The sequence below is a fragment of the Chelonoidis abingdonii genome, chromosome 3 (genome assembly GCF_003597395.2).
Source record: "Chelonoidis abingdonii isolate Lonesome George chromosome 3, CheloAbing_2.0, whole genome shotgun sequence".
Classification (NCBI taxonomy): Eukaryota; Metazoa; Chordata; order Testudines; family Testudinidae; genus Chelonoidis; species Chelonoidis abingdonii.
Window position 1 is genome coordinate 115,050,268 of NC_133771.1, and position 25,288 is coordinate 115,075,555.

The 25,288-nt window shown below is 42.3% G+C and overlaps 1 protein-coding gene across 2 annotated transcripts in view; it reads left to right on the plus strand.

Annotated features, from left to right (window-relative positions):
* Positions 1-25,288, plus strand: part of GRM1 (glutamate metabotropic receptor 1) — a 291,902-nt gene that overhangs the window by 53,777 nt on the left and 212,837 nt on the right. For both annotated transcript variants that reach the window (XM_032794554.2, XM_032794533.2), the window contains exon 3: positions 3,669-3,918. In XM_032794554.2, the coding sequence (XP_032650445.1) occupies positions 3,669-3,918 (250 nt within the window). The remainder of the gene's footprint in view (positions 1-3,668; positions 3,919-25,288) is intronic.

Below are 25,288 nucleotides of genomic sequence, written 5' to 3' on the forward strand. Positions count from 1 at the left end.
TCTCCATTTATGGATGTAAAGATTAAGAATAATATTTTAGCCTTAGATAATTGCACTTGGCTCTGACTTCAGATATATATACGTTATTTATTGAAGGAAGAATATGACCTTACCATCTGTGTTTGGGGGCGGGGGGAATACTTTGTTTGGCACTGAGAAAAGATGTGCAAAACTTTTTTTAATAAAACTCAACTCGAATAGGATTTGAACTTACTACCATTGAAATAGAAGCACTTACCCACTACATAAACTTTGCTTAAGGGTTTTATTTTGGCCACCAGATGGAGCTTGTATTGTTTTCTGAATAGGATAGAAACATACTGAGAATAACAAGGAAAAAATCATAAACAATTAAATATAGTGAGCAATCAAGCTCACAGTGTGTCACCTAGTTCTCACCGGCTTTCCTGTACATGCTAGATTGTAAGTGGCTTCAGAACAATGCAAAGGCCTCTGACCAGTAGAACAGGTAAAGGAAAAACAAAGTGGGAGAGGTAATATCTTTTTATTGGACCAACTTCTGTTGGTGAGAGAGGCAAGCTTTTGAGCTTACACAGAGCGCTTTTTCAAGCTTGTGTCTCTCAGCAAGCTTGAAGAAGCCCACAGACAACCTGCCAACCTGAAACGTATTCTCACCAGCAACTGCACACCGTACCATAGTAACTCTAGCTCAGGAACCAATCCATGCAACAAACCTCGATGCCAACTCTGCCCACATATCTACACCAGCGACACCATCACAGGACCTAACCAGATCAGCCATACCATCACTGGTTCATTCACCTGCACGTCCACCAATGTAATATACGCCATCATATGCCAGCAATGCCCCTCTGCTATGTACATCGGCCAAACTGGACAGTCACTACGGAAAAGGATAAATGGACACAAATCAGATATCAGGAATGGCAATATACAAAAACCTGTAGGAGAGCACTTCAACCTCCCTGGCCACACTATAGCAGACCTTAAGGTGGCCATCCTGCAGCAAAAAAACTTCAGGACCAGACTTCAAAGAGAAACTGCTGAGCTTCAGTTCATCTGCAAATTTGACACCATCAGCTCTGGACTAAACAAAGACTGTGAATGGCTTGCCAATTACAGAACCAGTTTCTCCTCCCTTGGTTTTCACACCTCAACTGCTAGAACAGGGTCTCATCCTCCCTGATTGAACTAACCTCGTTATCTCTAGCTTGCTTGCTAGCATATATATACCTGCCCCTGGAAATTTCCACTACATTCATCTGACGAAGCGGGTATTCACCCACGAAAGCTCATGATCCAAAATGTCTGTTAGTCTATAAGGTGCCACAGGATTCTCTGCTGCTTTTACAGATTCAGACTAACACGGCTACCCCTCTGATACTTCATATCAAACTTTGTTCCTTGCTAAATTCTCACACTGGTAACTATTTTTTCTGGGTCATAGTTTCTGTCTTGGAAGGAAGAATGCTATTTTAAAACTGTCCTTTTATGTATTTACTAATTTGAAAATTTCATACCAAAGGAAAGCAAGAAACTGAAGCTGTACTCTTTGGCCTAGTGACCACGATCAATTCCATCTCTGTAGTTTCACAAGAAAGGTATATGTGTAGCAGTAGTCAGATGATTGGCAGAGTGGTTGGGTTAGGTATGAACAGTTCAAGACTCACTGCCACACTCCAGTGAACATTACAAAATATAATACTTCATATGAGCACCATAAAAATACATACTTCTCTTTTTCCCCGTTCTTTTTACTGCTAATACCTAAAATACTTTTGCGTAGAGGCGAGTTTTCTCTGTAATCAATCTGCTCATATTGCCTGATTAGTAGTGGTTTGACACACACATTCATTGCAAGGAATTTTAATATCACAAATATAGACTGTGTCTTCACAGAGCTTCTGTAGCAGAAAGCAGAGTTGGTTTTTATATAACTGACTGGATTTTTTTTTTAATAAAAGCAAACCCAAGAGTAGTTCCAGAACCAGGTTCCATTTTATCTGAACCCCCAAAATTTGTGGGAGGCTTAAGTTTCAAATATTTCTAATTTGAGCAATTATCCCAGAAACTATGTATTAAAAAAAAATTGTACATGAAAACTAAATACTGCACCAGAGTTTTTCATTGCCCTTCATGTTAGTCAATCCTTTACACTAGGGCTAAGTAGGTATAAAATGCTACAAAATCAGAATGCTTTCATTTTACTCACTTTTGCACTAGTGTAAATGATTACACATGGTGTAGGGCACCAGAGATCCAGTTCTTTCCCTCCCGCCCCCCATAGATCTATTTTGAAGTTGGCAGAAATGTAGCAGTGGTGCTATTCTTTGCTTACATCTCCTTCTACTTTGAGTAACTTTTTTGTGCTTTCCTCCTCTAGTGTAAGGAATACCACTGATACTTGTGGTGCAATGAGAGGGGAAAGATAAACACATTTTCTTCTCAATTCTTGGTGTCATTCACAACAATTAATAGAAATGCTCTTCCAGATGAAAGTTATGCATGGGGCAGTTGTTCCAGTTCTCATAATATGTGCTGTGATCAACTCATTTCCACATGGGAACTCCAAAACAGCAGCAGAAGGCTTTATCTGAATAGCCTAGCACCCATAGTAGAGCATAGAGGGATGCTTTCAAAAGTGTCAAATAATAAGCACTTCTTTGCACTCCAGAATGACCACACTGTCCCTTTAAGCAAGGGGGAGGGGGCAGGCATTGTCTGGCTTGCTGAGGGAAAAGGGAACAATGCTTTACGAGTTGTGGTGGGGAAGGGGTCAGAAGCTGTGCAAAGGAGGAGGGTAGTGATGGAAGGGGTTGAAAAGGGGCTCCTATGAATGATATGGCAGGGAGCCCACCCCCTTCCTTATAGCTGACCTCAACCCTTTTATGAGGGGGACTGTGAATGGTAAGGTCCCTGCAATGGGTTGTCTTTGGGACCTGGATGGAAAAGAGGCAGGATGGTAGAAGTTTCTTATCCACCCTTGGGAGTTATTGAATGATAACCTGCATTGTACACTTGTCTGCCATATATTCCCAGGCATCTAATAATAAAGTTGTGTCCAGATTAAAACTATATCAACTGTCTCCTGTCCTCCTTTAGCTATAGTTGGACAATAGCAACAGCAGCACTGATCAACCTGTAAACCAGAAACAGCACTGCTACTTTCATTAATTAGCACATTATAGCTGGCCTAGAACTACCACTGGCTGTTGGAGCTTTCTCTCATTTTATTGCTTATTCCTGTTACTTAAACAGTTGGAGTAGCCAGTGGCACCACCGTGACTTCTGCCTTTCTACTTCCTCAGAGCATTAACAAAGGAGCTGGTATCCTCATTGTCTTAATTGACCTTTGTTCCCCTTGCCACCATCTCTGTGCCTTTCCACACTGGTTTTTGGCATCCACTGTTAATGAAAGTAAGAAAGCAAAAGCCTCCAGTCATTAAGTTGCCTATAATTAAGATAAAGGAAATGCTCATTGCTCTGTTGCATTCTAATTACTGGGTTATGGGCAGAGACTGCAACAGCCCCACTAATCAGTTAATAAAAGAAGAACTTCCTTGGTTCCCCCTAATGTCAATGATACTATTATTAGCTGATCTGAGAAGATTTTTACCACCATCCCATCCCCTCTTGACAAGCTGTCATTTGCTGTTGCATTAAAACTCATAATTTTTTTTGTTTAGGAAACTATGGGGAAAGTGGAATGGAAGCCTTCAAAGAGTTGGCTGCCCAAGAAGGCCTGTGCATCGCTCACTCAGACAAGATCTACAGCAATGCTGGGGAAAAGAGCTTTGATCGGCTACTGCGGAAGCTCCGTGAAAGGTTACCCAAGGCCAGGGTTGTGGTTTGTTTCTGTGAGGGAATGACAGTAAGGGGGATCCTCATAGCCATGAGACGCCTTGGAGTGCTTGGGGAGTTTCTGCTAATTGGAAGGTAAGTCTTTGACTCTCATTTCATTGTTCCCTCATGAGGATGCCAGCCCTCCATGCATGGACTGTGTTACTCTGGTTGCTGGTTACCGATATACCTTAATAATGAGTTAAGAGGTGAAAAGGTGGCAGAACTAGACCCACGAAGGGAGTGTAAAGATGTTTAGTATCCAAAATACTAGTAAATCGGTATAACTTTGGATAGGTTTTTTTATGTAAATGCTCATGTGTTTACGTTTTATAGATTTGGACAACTTGATTGAGTATTGTGGGGAACGGGGGAATATATTTATGTATGAAGCTTAAAACCTTATCTGGGAGTGCTGTGTGCACTCGGAATAAAGGCAAGATGATGTGACTAGGAAGTGAGATGTGCAGAGAAATATACCATCCATTTTAACAATGAACGAGACATTGATCTCTACCCTTTCTAAAATTACAAAATTATTTTGAGTTATGGGAAAGAATTTTCTTATCCTTAAAAAGAAGACCTGGCACTCCTAGTTACATACCTTTATGCTGAGTCTTGGGTCAACATCCCAGGACACTGATTTTATTTTAGTTTTTTAAAATATAACTTAATCATTATAGTATGTATGTGTGCATGTTTCATAGATTTCCCCCCCCCCCCTCAGGGAACAGCTTGAACATATCATATACATATTTAATGTCATATAGGTATAAGGCAGATGCAGTTCATTAGTTATTGAAGTCAGAGGTGGTCTCCATTGGTTCCACATTGTGTGCCTGTGTATTGTAGGTCTTGCATTGAAATCTGATCCTTTATTAGGCTTGCTCACATGAGGTTTGTCCAAGTTCTCCATTGTGGGTTGTGGTGGTTTTTAGTAGTTCCTACAGTTAAGCCGCATTTTGGGGAATGTAATTATTACAAATAAAGTATCCTGGCACACTTTTTGGTAGAATGCTTCATCTTTCTTCCAAAATCCTCTCCATTTTCTCTGTTCTGTGTCACCATTCATTAAGTCAGATTTAGAAATCACAATGGTATCTTCTGACCATCTAGTTGGACCTACTGTGTAACAGAGCAGATCTCTTAGACAAATGTCAAGTCTTGATTTAATTGCCAGTGATGGAGAATCCATCACATCCACTGGTAAATTATGCCAATGGTTAGTTACTACTTTTAAAATTTTTTCTTATTTCCAGTCTGTTTGTCTAGCTTCAACTTTCAGCTACTGGATTGTTATACTTTCTTCTGCTAGACTGAAGAGCTCATTATCAAATATTTGTTCCCCACATAGGTAGCTATAGGCTGGACTAAGTCACTTAACCTTCTCTTTGTTGAGCTAAATTGATTGAGCTCCTTAGGTCTATCACTATAAGGCATGTTTTCTAATCCTTTATTCACTCTCATGACTCTTCTTTGAATCCCCTCCAATTTTTCAACATCCTTCTTGAATTGTGGATACCAGAATTGGACACAGTATTCCAGCAGTGGTCACACCACTGCCACATACAGAGGTAAAATAACCTCTATGCACCTACTCAAGATTCTCCTGCTTATGTCCAGAATTGTGTCAGCACTTTTGGCCACAGTGTGACACTAGGAGCTCATGTTCAGCTGATTATCAACCAAAATCTCTTTCAGTCACTGCTTCCTGAGATAGTCTTCCATCCTGTAACTATGGCCTACATTCTTTGTTTTTAGCCATATTAAAACACATGTTGTTTGCTTGACAACATCACCATCCTTCCTGTCACTAGGGCCCATCAGTTAATAACCATCTCTGACTTACTCTCCTTTATGAAAAAACTCATTCAGGCCCTCTTAAGCTCCTGACTTGACTACTGCAGCCTCCTCATGTCTGGCCTTTCTGACACATCCCTTGCCTTGCTCAGGTCTGTTCAAAACATGGTTGCTAAGGTCATCTACCTTGTCTGTCACTCTGACCATGTCCTCCTTTTGGAATCTCACCATTACGTCCCTGTTTTCAACCACATCAAGTTTTAGCTTCTGTTGCTTGCCTTCAAGCCCTTTCACAACACTGCCTTTTCTCCACCATTTGTTTTCAATCATAGAATACTTTTGCTTGTTTTCTTGTGTGTGAGCTCTTTGGAGGAGGGGTTGCATGTTCGTGTGTGTGTGTGTAGACAGGGTCTACCATGTTATGGATGCTACAAGAATAAAAATAAAATAGTACTAAAAGTGATATATCTAAGAACTGTACTTATAGTTTATTGTACCTCATTTCACATGGCTTGTATTTTCATAGCATATAATATGTTTCAGATTGTCACACATGGTACTTAAGCTTTGTTTTACAGATACAATGCAGTGAATTGAATCATCTAAATTTAACAAATGGCTTTTGTGATACTATCTCTAGCATTTCAGTAAACCTGTTTTGCAGCTTTAGACTATTATCTACTCTGTTCATGTACTGCGTCTTGTTGAGACATAACAGATGTTTAACTGTCTAGTTTTTAATGTCTTTTATCGTATTTCATATATCACTGATATGAAGCCTTTTAATTTTGTATTTTAGATCAGAACTTCTACCAGGTAGAATATTAAGAGTTCATCCTTACGAAGGTGTCTGACTATGAAAACTTTCCTCTGTGGCATTATAAGACATTTTATCAGAAATTCTCAACTGTTTTGTTTAGTAAACTGGAAGTTTCATTGGGAATCATAGTACGTTTTCATCCAGATTTTCATGTACTTTTAGTTTTCTATATTCCATAAGCTTTGAATGGGTTTTATTTAAAAAAAAAAAAAAAGCTGATGGGGTTGATCTTCTAATAAAACAGACCAGTGATAACTTAGAGCCTGGATTGTGCCAGGCAGCTGGCTGAGGTAAGAAATATTATAGGGCTCACAACATGCCTCATAAGCACTTACAAAGCTGTAAGAAAATACATTTCTGTGGATTGTCCTAATTCAGTGATAAAAATGGCAGATCAGCACTAAGCAGCAAACCATTATTCACAATTAAGTTGCAGTGATACTGCTGTGCCCATAAATTTGAGTAGTTTAACATAAATGGGAACAGAATCACACATCAACATTGCTCTGACATGGTATTGAGTGGCTTGCCTTTTAAGAGGCAACTTTAATTGAGAGGAATGGGAGTGAATGTAAATATCAAAATCTTTGCAGTGCTAAGCTAAATGAAGCCCTTAATTTATCCACAGGGGCAGGTGCATTGTCAGCCACACAGTGCAAACCTCATAACTCTATCCGGACTCACTATACAAAAAAAACCTTTTTAAGAGGTACCTAGCCTTTTTGTGATACTATCTCTAGCAGTTCAGTAAACCCGTTGTATAGCTTTAGACTATGATCTCCTCTGTTGATGTACTACATCTTGTTGCCACATAACAGGTGTTTATAAATGTTTAGTTTTTAATGTCTTTTGTCATCTCCTCTCCCATTTTGTCTGCAGCTTCACTCTTAAACAGAAAGGACTGTCAGAAACAGTTTCTCTTTTAATAAACCAAATTCAAGGTATGAGAAACATAGTGTTGGGTCAAAGTTGGCTTTCAGTTATACTGATGTAAATCAGGAATAACTCCATTGACTTCTTGGGATTTACACAGGATTTACACTTTTGCAAATGAGAGCCAAGTCTGGTCCATCATAAGTGTTACCAGAAATTACTTGGTGCCTGTCTGGGGAGGGGACTGGTTCTCTTAGTGAGTTGAGCATAGCCCCACCTGTGCCTAGTTATTGGGCCCTAGGTAATGGATTTGGGCTCGGTCTGGCAGTTCAGTTGGGTGAGCAGGATCACATGAGAATAGCCCACATGTGAGAGATCTGAAGGGAGAAAGTTTTTGAGGAAAGAACTATTGAGTCCAGGAAAGGGCTGAAGTAATGGGGGAGAGGAAAATTTTTTTTTTTAATGTTTTTCTTTGTTTTGTTTTTGCCAAGTTGACATTTGAACTGTGATATTGTTTAAATAATTCAGACCCCAACCAGGAGTGGTGTTGATGGATAAGTGGCCTGGTTGCAATTTGAGAAACTGAAGGGAAAACTAAAGCAGGTAGAGGGTCCAACCTATGACCTTGTTATATTGCCTTGTCTGAAATATTGTTTATGCTTCTGCATACCTTACTATGAAAAACAGATTACAGAGCTGGAGAAGGTAAATGATAGGCAACCAAAACAAGACAGGGATTTGGTGAAAGTAGCAATTTAAAATTTTACAGTAACTACACCTTATTCAAAAGGAGTAGATTAATAGAGAGCTTATTAATATAGCCTACTTTGTTCATTTCAGGACCTCTTTCTTTCTTTTCTGTTCTAATCATTTTAAGTATGGTAAAGGGCATAGTACTAAAGAAATTCAGGTGGCATTTTTTAAACATTAGTTACAATGTGGCATTAATTAAGGTAGCAAGAGAAGCAACTAATAAACCCGTCTAATAAACATATAAGAACTCTTTGGGTCACAAAGTGCTTTGAAAATAAGGCCTTATGAGAATCTTGCAAGGTAGGTGAGTATCTTACATATTTTGTAGAGTGGTCAATTGAGGCACAGAGCTCAAGAGACTAGCCAAACTAATGCAAAGTCTTTGCAGGTAATGCACTGCCAGCGAAGGTCTGGGTATAGAAGCAAAAAGTCCTGCTTCCAAGCCCCATGATTTCATCACTAGAAATCATTGCCTCCCCAGAGAAGAGGAAAGTTAGATGACTATTTGGAGGTGAAAATCTTGTTGAAATGTTTCCTAATTTCCTCCTCTTCTAAGTGGCCTATCTGTATATTGGGGAATATTAGTGAGCGTATTGGTATTTAAGGATGGTTAGGTGTTTGCTGTATATGTTTTGAGGTGCAGTGCTTTGTAACTTGACATACAGGAATTATGAAATGTCTAGTTGACTTGGTATTCTACTCTTACACGTCTCTTACATCTCTGTTCGGTAGTAGAGATTTTAGGTCAAGACTCGCATCAGTGTCAACTTCACATGTTGTAGGATCCCATCTCCCCGTGGTTGTTACATAGCTGTGACTTTTAAGTGTTGTTTCTTGGAGAGTCCATTCTAACTGGATATCCTGCACCAGGGCCGCACAGAGGATTCAGGGGGACTGGGGGAAATTGGGGGAGCTGCAGCACTTGTACTCACCCTGAGTCTTCGGCAGCATTTTGGCGGCGGGGGGCCCTTCAATCGCTTTGCGTCTTCAGCAGCACTGAAGTGCCCCCCGCTGCCAAAATGCCACTGAAAGACCTGGACTGCTGCCAGGCCAGGGCTCGCAGGCCCCTATGGGGCCCAGGGCCTGAGGCAAATTGCCCCACTTGCCCCCCACTCCCAGGTGGCCTTGCCCTGTGCTGAGGATAGGACTGGAATCCTCCAACTCCCTGAATGCTAATCTTGGCTCAATCACACATCAAATCATTGACGCTGTACAAGCCATTTAACCTCTCAGCATCTTTCTTGATTCTAAAATGGGGGTACTTAGTTCTATTACCCAGAGGTGTTGGAGGCATGTGTGAATGAATGAATGTTTGTGCAGTGCTTTAAACATGCAACTTGTTATGAGTGCTGGGTTTTTATGACTTTTTTTTTTTTACTGTGAGTAATTCAAGTGGGAAAACGGTATTTATTTTAAGGTGCTCCCCCACAAGCTTCAGTGAAATGTCTCATATCTGTGACCAAGTAAAACTTCAGGCAGAGGATAGGAAACAGGTTTTGGTGGATGGCATCAGCTGTGAAATTGGCCACTAAACTTTAATCAGATATTGATACCCTGAAATTTGTAGTTTCAAAAGGTCAAACTAGACTAATATTGAATGCTAGAGACCCCACTAGCTATTTTATTGAACAGATTCCAGTAACTGATACCTTAGCCCCTGCCTCCAGTATTGCTTCAAGACAAGGCATGGAAATAAGATTGTACTGATGGAGGAATTCCCCATAGTGGTAGAATGAGATAAGACAGGCTGATCTTACCTTGCTTAGTCTGTTATCCATTTTAGACACCATTGACCACAAAGTGCTGCTGATCTGGTAACATGCCTTAGCAGGAGACAATAGAATTTCATTAATTTGACTTCACTCATTTCTTCCCAGCTGGTCTTGGGAATCATCCATCCCTTCCCCCATATTGGGTCCCAGGAAGTGGACAGGCACAAGCCTGCCCACTGTAAAGGACTGTCCCCTAGCCTGTGGGGAGGATCCACAAAGTCCAGGAACTCAAATAATTATGGGAGACAACCAAAAAGTAACAGGGACAGGTGTGAAGGTCAAAGGGTCAAACAAAGGGAACCTGAAGGGGACATGGATCAGAGAACCCCAGACAGTGCCCACTGTTCCTCAGAGATGTCAAGGGAATCATGATGGGCAGCTTCTCCTGCCCAAAAGCTCTAAGGGCCTCATACTGAAACTCCTGCTGGTCGTCATCTAGACGTCACACTTAGGTCATACTGAGATGACAAGGGCTGCATTGCCAAGACCTTAACATGAAGCTCTATGTATCTTTTTCAGTCAGCTCTGACTCTATGCTGTCACAGATACCCATGTGCATGAAGGCAATTGCAGCTTGAATGAACAACTGGCTCAAACTGAAGAACAAAGTCTACTTGCTCTACCTCACCCTAGACCAGGCATTCACAAAAGGGCTGCATCTTGCACATATGATGGTCTTTCTCCTAAATGAAACCAGCTGAAGGCAATTTGCTGCTGCTTCCCAACCTGCACTGATCCCTGTCCACCACTGAATATACTGTAAGACTCTGCAACTGATTTGTCATGGACCTTGCAAGTTAGCCCAGAACAAGTGGGAGGTAGATATTTCTCAGCAGCAGCCCTTAGGCTCACAAACATCCACTCAGAGAAGATTAAGAGCCCTACCCTCACATTCATGTTACACTTGTTACCAAAGCACATAATAAAGAAGAGGAGCAGAAAACCCTTCGTCACTGTGCTCTAAAGTAGCAGTCCTGATTAAACCAAGATCAGGACACAGAAGTAACTCCTCACAACTGGAGTAGGACAGAGATCTGATTGCTCTCTCAAGGTCTCAGCGAATTTTTATACTTCTGTGCTTTGGTTGTATTGATCACACAGCTCCTGTTGAATTCAGAAACACTGACAAAACAACACTTCAGAACAGGGTAGCCCTTCATTCATCACTTCTGTAGTGGACTGAATGGAGGAAACAACATTAACGTGAGCAGCAGTAGCTGTGCTTTAAGTAGCAATGTAGTTTTAAGAACTAATAGAACTACAGCATCCTCAGAAGCAGATTGTGTTAATCCAAACTTCTATAATGTCATGTCCTGGCTTTCATGGGGGAAGTAAAGAATTAGATGATTAAGTAACAGTGGCTGGAAAACATGGGACAAACCTAGAAGAGGCAGGGCCAGGGTCAGCAGAGCTGGTAAATAGGAGGATATTGATTGTAGGTGGCAAGTGACTTATTTGTCAGACATTGTTTAGAATAGAGGAGTGGTTCATCTGCCACCTTCAAGACCCCACTTACACAGCGTAACTAGTGGTGAGTCTGCCACTGTTTCTCTGAGTTACTGGAGAGACTCTGTACTTCGCCCCTTTGTGCAGTGTACTTGGATCCAAAGAGATTTCAGGTAAGCCTCTGCACCTGGGGTAGGGACTTAGTCAAAGTTAACCTCCAAATCTGAACTCTAATAACATCTAGAGAAAAATGTGACATTGGCAGACAGGGAAAGTATTTGAAATAAAGATAGACCCAAGCCATACTATTCAGATCCATATTTTGAAAACCATGAAGATGGGCAGTTTTTTTTGGTTCCAGTGCTAACTTTAACGTTTAAGAGCCAGAACCTCAACTGGTGTAAATCAGCATAGGTTCACAGATGTGAAGTATGTCTACACTTGAATTTTTAGTCAATTCTAGCACATGCTAGCTATCACAAGAACACACATGTCTGTACCATGACACAGGAGTTTTATTAGCAAATGCACAAATGGTAAGTAAAAATGGAAAAAAGGTTCAAAATATCAAGTAGGGAGATAAAGAAATGTATAAATTCCCCCTCCCCCCCAAAAAAATAAGTCAAGAGGGCTTAAGTAGGCATCAAACATGTTTTGGCATTCAGTAGCTTTCGATTCAGCAGTACGTCTCCAATAGCTGGTGATGGGACACTAGATAGGAAGGGCTCTGAGTTATTTCAGAAAATTCTTTCCCAGGTTTCTATCTGGGTTTTTCCCGCGCGCTCAGGGTCTAATGATCACTATATTTGGTGTCAGGAAGGAGTTTTTCGCCAGGTCAGAATGGCCGAGACCCTGGGCAGTTTCGTCTTTTTCTGCAGCATGGGGCACGGGTCACTTGCAGGTTTAAACTAGTGTAAATGGTGGATCCTCTGTAACTCGAAGTCTTTAAATCATGATTTGAGGACTTGAGTAACTCAGCTAGAGGTTATGTGCCCATTACAGGAGTGAGTGGGTGAGGTTCTGTGACGTGTAATCTGCAGGAGGTCAAACTAGATGATCACGATGGTCCTTTCTGGCCTTAAAATCTATGAATCTTTGGCCTGGTCTACACTGAGGGTGGGAATCGATCTAAGTTACGCAAATTTGGCTATGTGAATAACGTAGCTGAAATCGACATACTTGGATCCACTTACCATGGTGTCTTCACTGCAGCAAGTCGATGGGTGATGCTCTTCTGTTGACTCTGTCTGTGCCTCTTGCCCAGGTGGAGTCAATGGGAGAGTTCTCGGTGGTCATTTTATTGCATCTAGACTAGACACGATGGATCTATTGCTGCCCGTCGATCCAGCAGGTAATGTAGACAAGCCCTCTGAGTATGGTGTCTAAAAAGGCCTGATGGATTGGCACCAGATAAGCGGTCAATCAGGAGGTGTGCAGCATCCTCAACTGCACTTCAGCCACATAGAGGACCATTCCTGAGTCCCAAGGTGTGGTCCTCTATCACACACCTCTCCACCTTGCATCTGAAATGATTGAGCTTGCACCAGAATTAGCGTGGGGGCTAGAAGCCAGGCAGTCTCTCACCAGGCTGAGTAGTGTGGAAGGAGTTCCTTACAAAGGGAGCAGCTTATTTCCACTCTGCTCACCATAATGTAACAACATCTGCCATGGAGATGGCCAGGAACGTAGGCCATACTGATGCTTTGGTGAGTCACTTACCACAACTGCCGCTTTTCAAAGATATGGCATTTCTGGATTTTTGTCAAGGAGGTCCTTTGCTGCAATATAATGCCTGATGTTTGGAGTTGAGATAGTAGAAAGGACTGGTACCACTCAGTGTCTGTTGGTCTCATAGTCCCTGTTTGTTATAATTTGAGCCAATTGCACATCTGTTAATTGTGTGGGGAGAGTTTACTGTGCTTCCGTGTGGTTATTCTCCAGCTGAATAGCAGAAACCTAGCGCCAAGCTCTGCAGCGTTGGTGCATTGGCTCCCCAGGTTGAGCCTGCAAGCTTATTTAAAAGGCCATTTCTGCTCTTAATCTTCTGAGCTACCTTGTTGTGGTTGTCTTTAGTAAAGGGTGTGAGCTCGAGTTACTCCTAGATATACTGGTTTTGAGTCCTGTCATATAGAATCGTATAATCATAGAATATCAGGGTTGGAATGGACCTCAGGCATATGCCAGTTCTCCATTTGAGCAGATGTTGAGCAATGCTGCTATGTTCTCATTGTGCACATTGTGATTTACCTTCTGAGGGAAACTAAAGTAGTAAACAGCAGAATGAACCTGGATTCCAGTTACAGTGGTACTGGAGTAATAATCACTGGGTTTTTCACTTTCCATTCTTTAGTTCAGTGTCAAGGGGCTGTCGGCTGCAGAGCACTCTGTAATAGAGAGTCTCATGGCCTCTCATTCCTTGCCAGTAATTTGACACTGTAGTTAACAATCTTCATGAATATGTGGCACAGCCGTTGATGTTAAAACTGATATTAATGATGTGGAGGCTCTATCAACTTCTTTGCCTCATTGTGATGTTGCAAGAATCAGTCCATTTAAAGCTGTGAATGTTTGTTTGAAGCCTGGAACACCTCACCTCAACATCCATCCCACACTGGGAACCTCAATAGACACCACACTTCATGGAGCTACAAAAAATTGAACAAAAATGATCTGGATCTTACAGCCTTGGTTCCTGTAAGTGATATAGGATTAAACATGACAAAGAACAAATTTCTGTCCTTATACTGAATATATTAGCACATGTCAGAACATGACTACAAATTTTTATATATATCTCCCCCCCCCCCCCCACACACACACTTTTTTTAGTCATGTTCCGTCGTGTTAATACATTGATGGAAGTGACTTGACTACATTGCTTGCATAATGAAGATAAATGCTCAATGGGTGTTATTCATCTTCATTATGCAAGCAATGTAGTCAAGTCACTTCCATAGTACTTCCATGATGGTGAACATGGTGGGTTTTTTTTTCTTTTCCTTTTTTTAAAAGACTGTCAAGTACAGCTTAGGCCTTTGTGTTGCCTGACCTATTGATTGTGTATTAGTTATGTTGATTACTTAAGAATTCCCAGTTAACACTCTGAGGTTTGATAGGTTCTCATCCCAAGATGAGGCACGGTATTATCAGAGTTGTGAACCCTGACATGCGTGGCTGTAACACAATTACAGAAGGCTTTTCCTAAATTTGCTAACTTAGGAACTTGAGTAAGTTTTATTAACCAACAATCCAACCAAAAAAGATAGAAATAACACAGAATGGCCATCTGAGCATCCATGTACTCAAACCATTCCTTGCAGAACAACTTGAAGTATTTGTTTTTTTCCTCATCTGTCTCATCTTCATCACCATCATTAGTGGTTGTCATCCTAGCATCTCCCAGGAATTACATCCCCAAGGCACACAGGTTAGGATGCAGCTTTTATAATGTGTTGCCATGCCTAAGGCGAATTCAGTAGGGGTTTCATCTCCTCTGCCTTTGCATTTCCTCATGTTATTGATGTTGGGGTGCCATTCTCTCATAGACTACTAGTCTGTTTACCTCAATATTATTAGCTCGTATGTCAATTATTTACCAGGGTATTCTTGTGGAAAAAACATCAGCAGATGTCCAAAATTAAAATATCCTAAGCTGCTATAACCTAGCATCTTGTGGTTACCTGTCAGCAGTTCACTTATCACAACATTCTGTCTTGTGCTGTTGGGTCATTTTTGGTGAGCTGCTCATGTTAAGCTTTTTGGGGCTTCTAGGGTGACCAAATGTTCTGTTTTTAAAGGGACAGTCCCATAATTAAACCCTCCTGCAGGTGTCTGGCTTCTTTTTTTTTTAAAAAAGGGGCAAATTGTCCCATATTTTCTGTCTGTTCCCCTCCCCATCAGTACTAGTGGATCCTGATGCTGACCAGATCCCTTCTCACCAGCTGCCTACCCACCAGTGGTGAGTAGGGGTCCAGTGGCTGATGACAGGGGTGAGTGTACAAAGCTGGTGGCAGGGCAAAGATGCAATGCATGGGGCCAGCCGCTCTCCCAGCTGATCCATCAGCACAGCCCACACTGTGCTAGCTCTCAGCCACCATGGCCCTGTCCCATTTCTAGCTGCATGCTGCTAGCTGCAGTGGCTGGGGAGTGCGGGTAGGGGCCAAGCAGCGGCCGGTTACATGTCGCCCCCACTGCCCAGTCATCGGCCCTTTACGTACCCCTCCCCCCACTGTCCTTTCTCTGCTTTTCTCTTTCACCACCCCTCTGCCAGCCCTGCTGCTCCTCCATATCCCCTCCCCCCCCCAGCGAGGCACATCCTGCTCCCAGTGCTGTGTGGAGGACCAGCCCCAGGTTGGGGTGCTCAGCTCACCAACAGTATGGCCGGCAGGCTCCTTCCTTCCCTCATTGCCTCTGGTTGGGCTGTCGCCCTGGGAAAGCCCAAGACCCTCTGGCCTGGGGCGCTGGCTGGGAGGAGCTGAGCTATGCATGTGCCAAAGCCCCACACAGCACTGGCATGGGGAAGCCTCTCTGCCCCTCGGCTAAGTTCTGGAGTGATGGATGTGGGGGGAAGTGATTTCCAGCCTGTTCATGCCCTGAAACTGCAGGCTCCATGGGACTCCCCAGGACAGGGGCTTAGCACCTTCTTTACCTTCCTTCCTGGGTCCTGCCCCCAGGCAGCACAGGGCTCCTCCATGCCCTAACCACCCTCCCCTGCTGAGTCCCCTCTCTGGCCAGGTTTGCTGAAGCCCCTGCTGTCAGGTTCCCTGAGCCTTGGTGCACAATGCATCATTAGGGCTTAACCCAGCTGTCTCCTGCTACAGTGCAGGCAGGAAGGAGTTATGTCAGTGACCAGCAGTAGCCTGGATGCGTTGTCTGCCTTTTGACACTATGCAGACAGGAAGACACAAGCTGCTTCCAGCCACACCGTGGGGATGGGGGAACTGAGCTCTAAAAAGACAGGGTCAGGTTATTCCTTCCCCCCTCCTCCTCCCATGTGGCTGGAATCTGTTCCCATCCCTTCACTCCCACCCAGTGCTAAAAGGCTGCTGCTGGTGTGAACCCTGACAAATCTGGGGGGGGGGCAAGTGACCCTGTGTGGGTGGGCCCCACAGGTGATGCCTTGAAAAGACATAGTACCAAGCACCAGGAGAGGCAGGTCTGTCACGGAGGCCCAGCCAGGCATGGCGGGTGGAGAGCCTGGGCAGGAAGGGTTGGGTCGGTGGGTCACACCCATCCCAGTAGGGCAGAGATGGAGTGCGGGCGGGGTCATGGGGCTGAGTAGGGGTTGAGCACCACTGGGGACAGGAGGAATCCAGTGCCTGTGCCAGTCACCATTAGAGATAAGATATTAGGTTAGATGGATTGGTCTGACCCAGTACGATCATTCTTGTATGATACCAGTGGTGGTTCTGAAAAATGAATGAGGTTCTGTGGAAGACATGATGCTTTAAAACTGGCTTAATGGAAAAGAGATGCCGTTCTTCAGGGAGAAGAGGTCCAGGTCTGTGCAATGATATCCAACAAAATGTTGTTCCTTGTTCGTTATTCCAGAAACGTATTTATATTTAAACTTGCCACTGAAATAAATGCAGCAGAGCTCAATAACTGCATGCTTTCTGTGAGCATTTGAATTGCCTGATATCAGATAGTAGTTAACTTACACTTATTATCACAACCACGTTTCTCATGTCTGCCTGGCTTCTGTAGAAAACAGCAGCTGAGACTATTGCTACTGAGCTAGAAGAATATGTTGTATTCTTGTGTCAATGAATCACAGTGAGTGCTGCTTCAGGCATCTTTACATAATTGATTAGAGACTGGACATTTGGCAGAGCTGTCCTTGTATGGGGATTTTCAGCCTTACATATTCAAGGGGATTAAATAAGGCCCTTATCCCATGAATTGTGGATACTTAGTGGTGTTATTTTGGCACTCAAATAGAAATGTTAATTTGGTTCTAGAGAGACAAAGTGAGTGAGGTAATATATTTTATTGGACTAACTTCTGAGAGAGAGAGAGACGCTTTTGTGCTTATAATGAGCTCTTCTTAAGGTCTGTAAGTGTGAAAGCTTGTCTCTCTAGCCAACTGAAGTTGGTCCTGTTCTAGTCTATTAAGAGATGAGCAAACTTTCCTGGGAAATAAAAAGCATCTTAAACTCAAACTGGTTAATTTAAAACAGAGCAACCTTTTTATAAAACATACATGAAAGTGAATTCTATCTAGTATTGCACCACATGAACATTTTTCCAGTGAGCAGAACCACATCATCATGGACTTGCTCCATGTTTCCAACACAGTTTGGTGTAATGGAGAGATGAGAAGGACTTAGCCTCATCAAATGCATAAAGGCAGCCTACAGTTCCAGCAACATGCAGCAAAGTGGTTCCTAGAGTGTCTCCAGTGAGACACATGGCTCTGGGATACTGCCCCTGAAATGTTAGTGCTAACATTGCATACCAAAAAGGGGCACTGTGGATGCAGGTATATGCCTGTATGCAGTGTACGCTAATGCCCAGCAAGGCATATGTGGTTACTCAGAGTGGGTACAGGGTACTTGCTTTAGCAGTACATGGACGTGTAACTGTCTCCACTAATAAGTGTAGATATACCCTTACAATGTCTTCTAATCAGTATGAATCAGTTTGGATTGGTGCCATAGGATTCTGCAACTCAATTAGAGATGGACAAGAAAATGTTTATCCTATTGTATGAATTTTTTTTAAGATTTTGAGAATTTTCTTGATCCAAATTGGGATGAAAAGTCAATCTCAAATTTTTCTGGGACAAAAATGTGAACAAAATTTGTTTGGTTCAGGACAGTTGAAATGTTTTGATAACTTTGAAACTTTTCATATATGTTTCAACTATTTTTATTTAATTTTTTTTACTGTAATTAACTTAGAGGTTGAAATAAAAAGTTACCTTGAACCGGAAAGCTGTAATTTTTTGTTTAGAAATAGTCAAAACAAAATGCCATGACAACGTCAAAACTTTGTCTCAATATTTTGGAAAAACTGTGAAAACGATCAGTTTCTGCCAAATGTTTTAGGTTTTTGATAGATTAGCATTTTTCAAAAAAGGTTTCATTCCTGACTCGCTCTAATCCCACCCCCAGTTTCTGCATACATTAGATGCATTCCACTTCAGTCATCTATCATCTGCATTTTATTTTGTTTATCTCCTAAAAAGGAGGCAACCTAAAGGGAAAGTTTGTTTAGAACTCTTGAAATCCATTACTGCCTCATTACTGACCTGCCACTTACTTCAGATGGCTTTAAATAGTGTTCAGTATTCATTGCAAGCTCTTTGATTTATAGGTACTTCTCACCTTTGTGATTTGGTTATATCTGTATGGGAGCATGCTTAAATTTCTTCCAGTTAGTATGCATACTTCCACCTTTTCATGTTCTCTGTATGTATAAATATCTCCTGTCTGTGTGGTCCATTCTATGCATCTGAAGAAGTGAGCTGTAGCCCACAAAAGCTTAAGCTGAAATAAATTTGTTAGTCTCTAAGGTGCTACAAGTACTCCTGTTCCTCTTGGTCATATTCTCTTTTTGGATAGGAAGAGAAATGCACAGCTGCTATTAAACACAACAACAAAAGCGTCTAGGATTGGTTTTCTGTTTCTACTCAGTAAAACTGAATTCTGACCATTAGACAAATGACACAATAGATAGAATTTAAATACTCCAGCATACAGTAATGATACTACTTGAATTTAATTTATTTCTGCTGACATCTCATAGCAGGTTGCATCATTGTGAGATACTGTATTAGTTCTGCTGAAAACTTCTATATTTCATTGTCTGCAAATGCTCCTTTTTCTGCCACCTTGGACTTCTCCATTGCAGCTATACTAAAACATCTGTCACTTGCTCTCCCCTTTTTCCATATACTGGAATCATTTTCATCAATCATTTCCCTTTGTACATGTTCCTACTTGCCTCCTGACCATGCCTGATTAGCATATTGGGCTCTCCAGCACCTGTTACCACTACAGTGAAATATTTTTCTGCTATATTTAAACATTTGATTGTAGTCAGAAGCACTCAGTGTTAATCTAAGTGTGCTCTCCATGAAGTCAATGGGAGTTTTACCATTGACTTCAGTAGGGGCAGAGAGAGACCAGCACTAAGCTCTTTTGAAAATCCTATCCAAACTCCTGAGTGTAGGTAAGAACAAACTAATTTGATCGACCCTTCCCCCCACCCCCATATTGTTTAGATCTTTCTTCATCAAGATGTACCTTCTTATCCTGTTCCAGATGTCATCTTCTGAGGTTGACTGAACAGGCCCTAACATTTGTGAATGACAGATATTGTTCTTGGTTGTAGCTATTTTTTCTGAAATAAATAAACTTTATTTCTGTGTGAAAATGGCACCTTCTTATTCAGGTTCCCTGGGTGCCTTCAGGTCATAATTGCTTGCTTCAGTGGCAAAATAAGTTTTTTATCACCATATTAGGCTTGTAGTGCTATGAAGAAAGCCCACCGCATCAACAAAATTGCCAACTCAATTCTAATGGAAAGAACTTTATTTTAGGCAGCATAGGTGCTGACCCTGTGGGTGCTACAAAGCTCAAGCACCCATCCCCACCCCACCCCAAATAGTGGGGAGGGTCAGCACCCATGAGCCACCAGTAGGTAGTAGGAGCATGTACCTGGTGCACAGTGAAACCAGAAGGTGGAAAGCACACAGTGGCAAAAATAAGTCAGCACCTGTGGCAGGCAGTGATGTGAAGTACAAAGAACAGAGTTTTAAATCTCAGGCTGAATCTGGGGGCTGGCAGTTAGAGAAGTGATCTTCTAAATTGCAGATTAAACCAATCAGAAATGGAGTCATTGTGAGAGAACAAATACAAAGGCTTATAACTTCATTTTTAAAGAGTCATGTTTCTGACTAAGTACCCTTTAAGACCTGGTTGTTTTTCACATTCTCCAGCTTGGGTGTCTCTTGGAGCAGTGATATTGTGTGTGCATGCAGGCGTGAGAGACTGAGAGAGAGAGTGAGTCTATAGCACCCAAATTTCCCTGAATTAAAAATTTTAAAACTTTTCTGAATGTCTACTCTGGTGCTGCGAAGTCAAGACTTCAGTCTTTCTTTGTGCTAATCCATCTTTATGTATTTTGGGTTAAAGGGTGGGAGGAGGAAGTACTTTCCAGGTTGACACTGTGTATACTAATGAAGTCTGAAATACCTTTATACTGTTTGAAATAGAAATCCACCTTCTAAAGGATTCTAATTGAAATGAATGTGGTGCCAGGGTGTGTCTATTTTAGTTAACATGGAATTGTCCCAATATTATTGCTATTAGTTGCTCACATGAGTGGCAAGTAGCTATCTAGATATTTCAGAGTAACGAAGTATAATGTCAGCTGATTGATAAGTAGACATTGAAATGTAGCAAAGATACTACAGTCCTTAATGTGTAATGTGAAGGTTGATTTACAATAGAACACCTGTGGTACAAAATTAGATATGTTAAACTGCATGCATACCAAATGAATTCAGCTCAGCACTGCGATAACAGTGACTATGTAATGAGCCCTGAATGAGGATAAAGAACTTTGCCACCTTCTATTGCAATCTCTCTGATAAGAGCTGCACTGAGAATAGCAATATCTGAGGTATTGTATAACAAAGTCCTCCCAAGAACTTGATCCTCTACATATGACTAATTTCAGTTTCATCATTACCATTTCTGAACACTTTATAGATCAAAGTGTACACTAACATCACAGCCCTACCTGCTCTTCCACTGAAGGTCAGCAGCAGAAAGATGCAGTCAGAATTTAAAAGGGGGGGCAGGAAATACAAAGGGAAGATGTGTTTAGAGAAAGACACAAGATGCATTGTAGCAGAAAAGAAAGAGAGGAGGATATAGAGAGAGATGGATTAGCAACAAAGTAGCTGGGCAAGTGCATAAAGAGGAAACAAAGAAAACAAGTGATGGATCCCAGAAGCCAGAGAACTATGGAGAATTACTATTTGTTCTGTGATCCAAAATGAGAGACATGCACTGGCTGGAGAAATTAATCTGTAGTTTTAATTCTTTGCACATGAACCCATGTCTTTTCCAAATTAAATATTTCTAGGGTTGCTTTGGGGGCAGGGTCTGTCTTTTTTGTGTATTGTCTAGCACAGTGTGGCCCTGGTTGGGGACTGAGGCTCTTAGGCACTGTGGCAATATAAATAAGAAGGCTAGATTCCCTTAAGTTGGCTCAGGGAGGAATGAATTTCACCTCCCTGACCAGATAACATAGACTGAAGTCCACCCACAAAGCAAAGTGAAAAAAACAGAGAGAGACCAACCCCTTGCAACCTTTGAGTCAGCTTGCGGCCTTATATACTGTCTGAGAGTATGTAGGGCAGTGTTCCCCGGCCTTGCTGTAGCACAAAGTGCTGTGGCTTTTCTGAGCCTGGATAAGTCTCCCATTTCAGCCCTTTGAGGCAGCACAGAAATCAGGTATCACAAAGGTGACGACAAATCAATTTTATCTCCCTTTCTCCTGGCCTGGACTACTGAGTGTCAGAGCACAGAATCTAGCCCTTAGTCTTTTAAACAAAGAATACATTTTCCTTGGGTCTAAGTCCCTGAATTGGAGAAAATGGTAGAGTGGTTTCAGTCAGTCTAATACCTGGGGCCCATATCTTCCATGATTTTAAGGCTGTGGAGCTTGGTGGCGAATACGCCCTATGCTTCAGGATTGTGTTCCAAAAATCAAAACGTAACTATTTCACTGCAGACTTGTTTAGCAGATACATCCAACAAATGTACTTATCCCATAGTTCCAAACCACTTTCCATGCCTTCCCAGGCCCCAAAAGCTCTCTGTGACCCTTATCCATGTTTCCAGAATCCTACTCATGGCAACTTCTGAAATGAAATGTGTATATACTGTCACTGCAGCATATTGAAAACTGAAATAGTGGGGACAGTTTAAAATGAATTTAAGTCATCAGAATAAATAATACCACAACTACTGTGCTGATTGTTATTCACTTTAGTATTTAACTTAATAAAAACCTTTTTTATTAATTTTAAATGAAACTGCTACTGAATTTCCAATCTGAGCAGCACAGAAACAAGGGAGTTTTGCCGTGGAATTTAGGTCCAGATTGCTGCAGAGTATACCTGGTCTTGCTTGTAGACCTTTTATGAAGTCCAGGTCCTATGGACTTCTGAGCAGTGCACAGGGGAGCCAAATGGTGGGAAACAGGCAGAATGTGAGGCTCAGAATTAAGAGGTTGTGCAGATAGGGAAAATAACAATACAGTACTTAGCACACAATGTAGCTGCCTCTCTTCCCTCCCGCAACACAGGAGCTCAGAGCTGTGTAGCTGTGGGGAGAATAGTCTGTAAAGAAGTCAAGGTGCAGTCTCCCTTGGTTGGAGGAACACCCTCACAATTGGTCAGTTTAGTCTGTCGTTTTAGAATTGTTCATGGATTCCTCATTGATGCTAAGCTCTTATACAGAGCAATACCTTCTATCATCTTGAGTTGGCTAGTAAACTGTCCCATACTGGCAGAGTACAACCTGACCTCAGTTACACAGGGCTTCAGCATCTCCTGTGTGGGCCACAACAGTGCAGGATAAGTGAGCATGAAGCCTTCAGCCTTTAGGAGACTCCAGCTAGTCCAGAGCACTACAGCGCACATCTAACAACAAAAGCTACTGTGACCACATCACATCCATCCCCCAGTCTCTACACTGGCTTTTCATAGACTATCAGCCCAACTTCAAGATCTCAGTCCTTATCTTCAAGGTACTCAATGGCCTGGGACCAAAATATCTAAAAGGTAGCCTAAAGCCCCAGGATAAAGATCAAGGTTGACAAGTTCCTTTGGCACAGTGACATTTTTTTTTTATCTTCCATAAATTTAAAGCTTGTCTGTTCAATAGACAGTTCCTAGGGCTCAGTCTAAGGTAGTAGCATGAACTCCCATAGAAATGCAGGCCCATCACAAATCTCATCGCCTTCTGTTCTGAGTGGAAGGTACATGTCTTTGATCTGCCTCCTCCAACATACGCATGTAAAAAAAATCCCCTCCTCCCAATAAACAAAACCCAAACTCCATCAAATAAAACACTTCACGGCACACACAATCCTCCCTTGAGGGCGAGGATAGGAGACTGAACAAACCACATGCAATAGATGTTAGTTATGTCACTTAATGCACTACTGGAAGATACTCAGCTGCTACGGTGATGAGGGCAATCTAAATCTCTACAAAATAAAATAAATATAGCTGTTCAATGCAGGGTGCTACACTTTCAAGGGAGCAAAAATTACAGTGCCACAAGCATTCTAAGTTGTTGTTCCCTGAGTGGTAATTCCTCCTCCATGGATTCTCTGCACTACTAAGGAGGCATAGTTGCACCAATGAAAACGCAGCTGCTGCTGCAGGGCTGTGGTGGAGTGTGAATGGACTGAGATCTGTGGGACCTTGCCCTGTTTGTTTCTGAAAGCATCAGCCAGCTGTGAAGCCTGCCTGTCCTTCCCTCTACCCTTTTCACTCTCTGTCAAGGAATAGCAACCTAGAAAAGGGTGTACAGTTCTGAGGGGCAATGCTCTCTTTCCATGTGGTTTTATGTGGGAAGGGAAGCAAATGATCCAAAGTCAATTGGCTTTCCATCACGTGATTCCCCACACTTCTCCTTTTGTACTCATTTATCTACAGTTGTCGCTCTTCCCAGTCATTCCTCTTGACAGGCTCTTCTTTCTGGTTCCTGAATTTTGTTTCAGTTGCCCATCCCTTCCCCTTCTTCTTTCTGTTTTTTATTCCCCGATTAGTATTATTTTATTAATCTTGTTTGTTATGGTAGTGCCCAAGGACCAACTGCATTGTGCTAGGCACTGACCAAACACAGAGTAGCAGGCTGTCCCTGCTCCAAAGAACTTACAATCTAAATAGACAAGACAGACAGAGGGTGTGGGGAGGGATATAATGCACAAGCAGAGCGAACAATGTGACTGCAGCAAACTGCATGTTAACTGTGGGGTGGGTGGGGTTAGCTAGTAGGGGATAAACTATGGGGGGGGGGAAGGGAAGGGCAAGGACACAGGGAAGGGAAGGGAGGCATGGGGGACAGAGCTGGGTTGAAGAGGCTAGGAGGGTGAGGTGCGGAGCAAAGCTGACAAGAGGAGACTGAGGGAGCGAGAGTCAGAGGGTTGTAGCAAACAACCAGTCAGCATAGGGCAGAGTTACAGTCAAAACTGTAGAAAGTTCTCTGAATATTCAAACGTCCCTGCTTTGGCTGCCTCCCCAGCTGCTCCTATCAGCTAGAGTCTCTGGCTGGGTCCTCTCCACAATTTTTCCCAAGGCCACATGACAGGAGGAGGAAATGTACCATCTGGGTCCTAATTTCCCCGGAGTGTGTCTATGTATGGGAAGACAGGTGTCTTCCCTGTACAGTTCTGGTGCTGGGGGGACAGCTGGCACAGGCTTCTCTGGCTGATTTCTTTCCCTTTCTCTATACATCCGTGTACCATCTTTTTTTTTTCCTTTTTTTATTCTTTTCTCCTCCCCCTGGATTCATTTTTCTCGCTATTATATTTTATTTAATATTTATGTTCTGACAGCACCACGTCTCCCCTTTCTCTCTCTAGCTTCACTCCTATTCACTAAATCCCTCTGACTAGTCTCATCTTGTATTCCTCACTGACTTACTGCCCGCTTCGGTAAAAATTATGGGCACTGTCTGCACTGCAGAAACCGATGGAGACTGTTGGTAGGCAAAATTGATACCTTCTGTTAGTGTACTCAGTGCTGTATCTCCCACTGGGACCGAGTGGCCTGAAACAGGTAAGGGAGCTCTTAATCTGCTGTGATGGGGCAAGGCCAGATGGCTACAGTAAAGTACTGAGAAACAGGTATGTTAGCCCCAGGCTAAACAAATCCCTAGGACCCAGGTAACCAAATGGCAGTTGCTCCAGGTTAATCAAGGCACCTGGAGCCAATTAAGATCTTTCTAGAAGGCTGTAGAGATAGCTACTT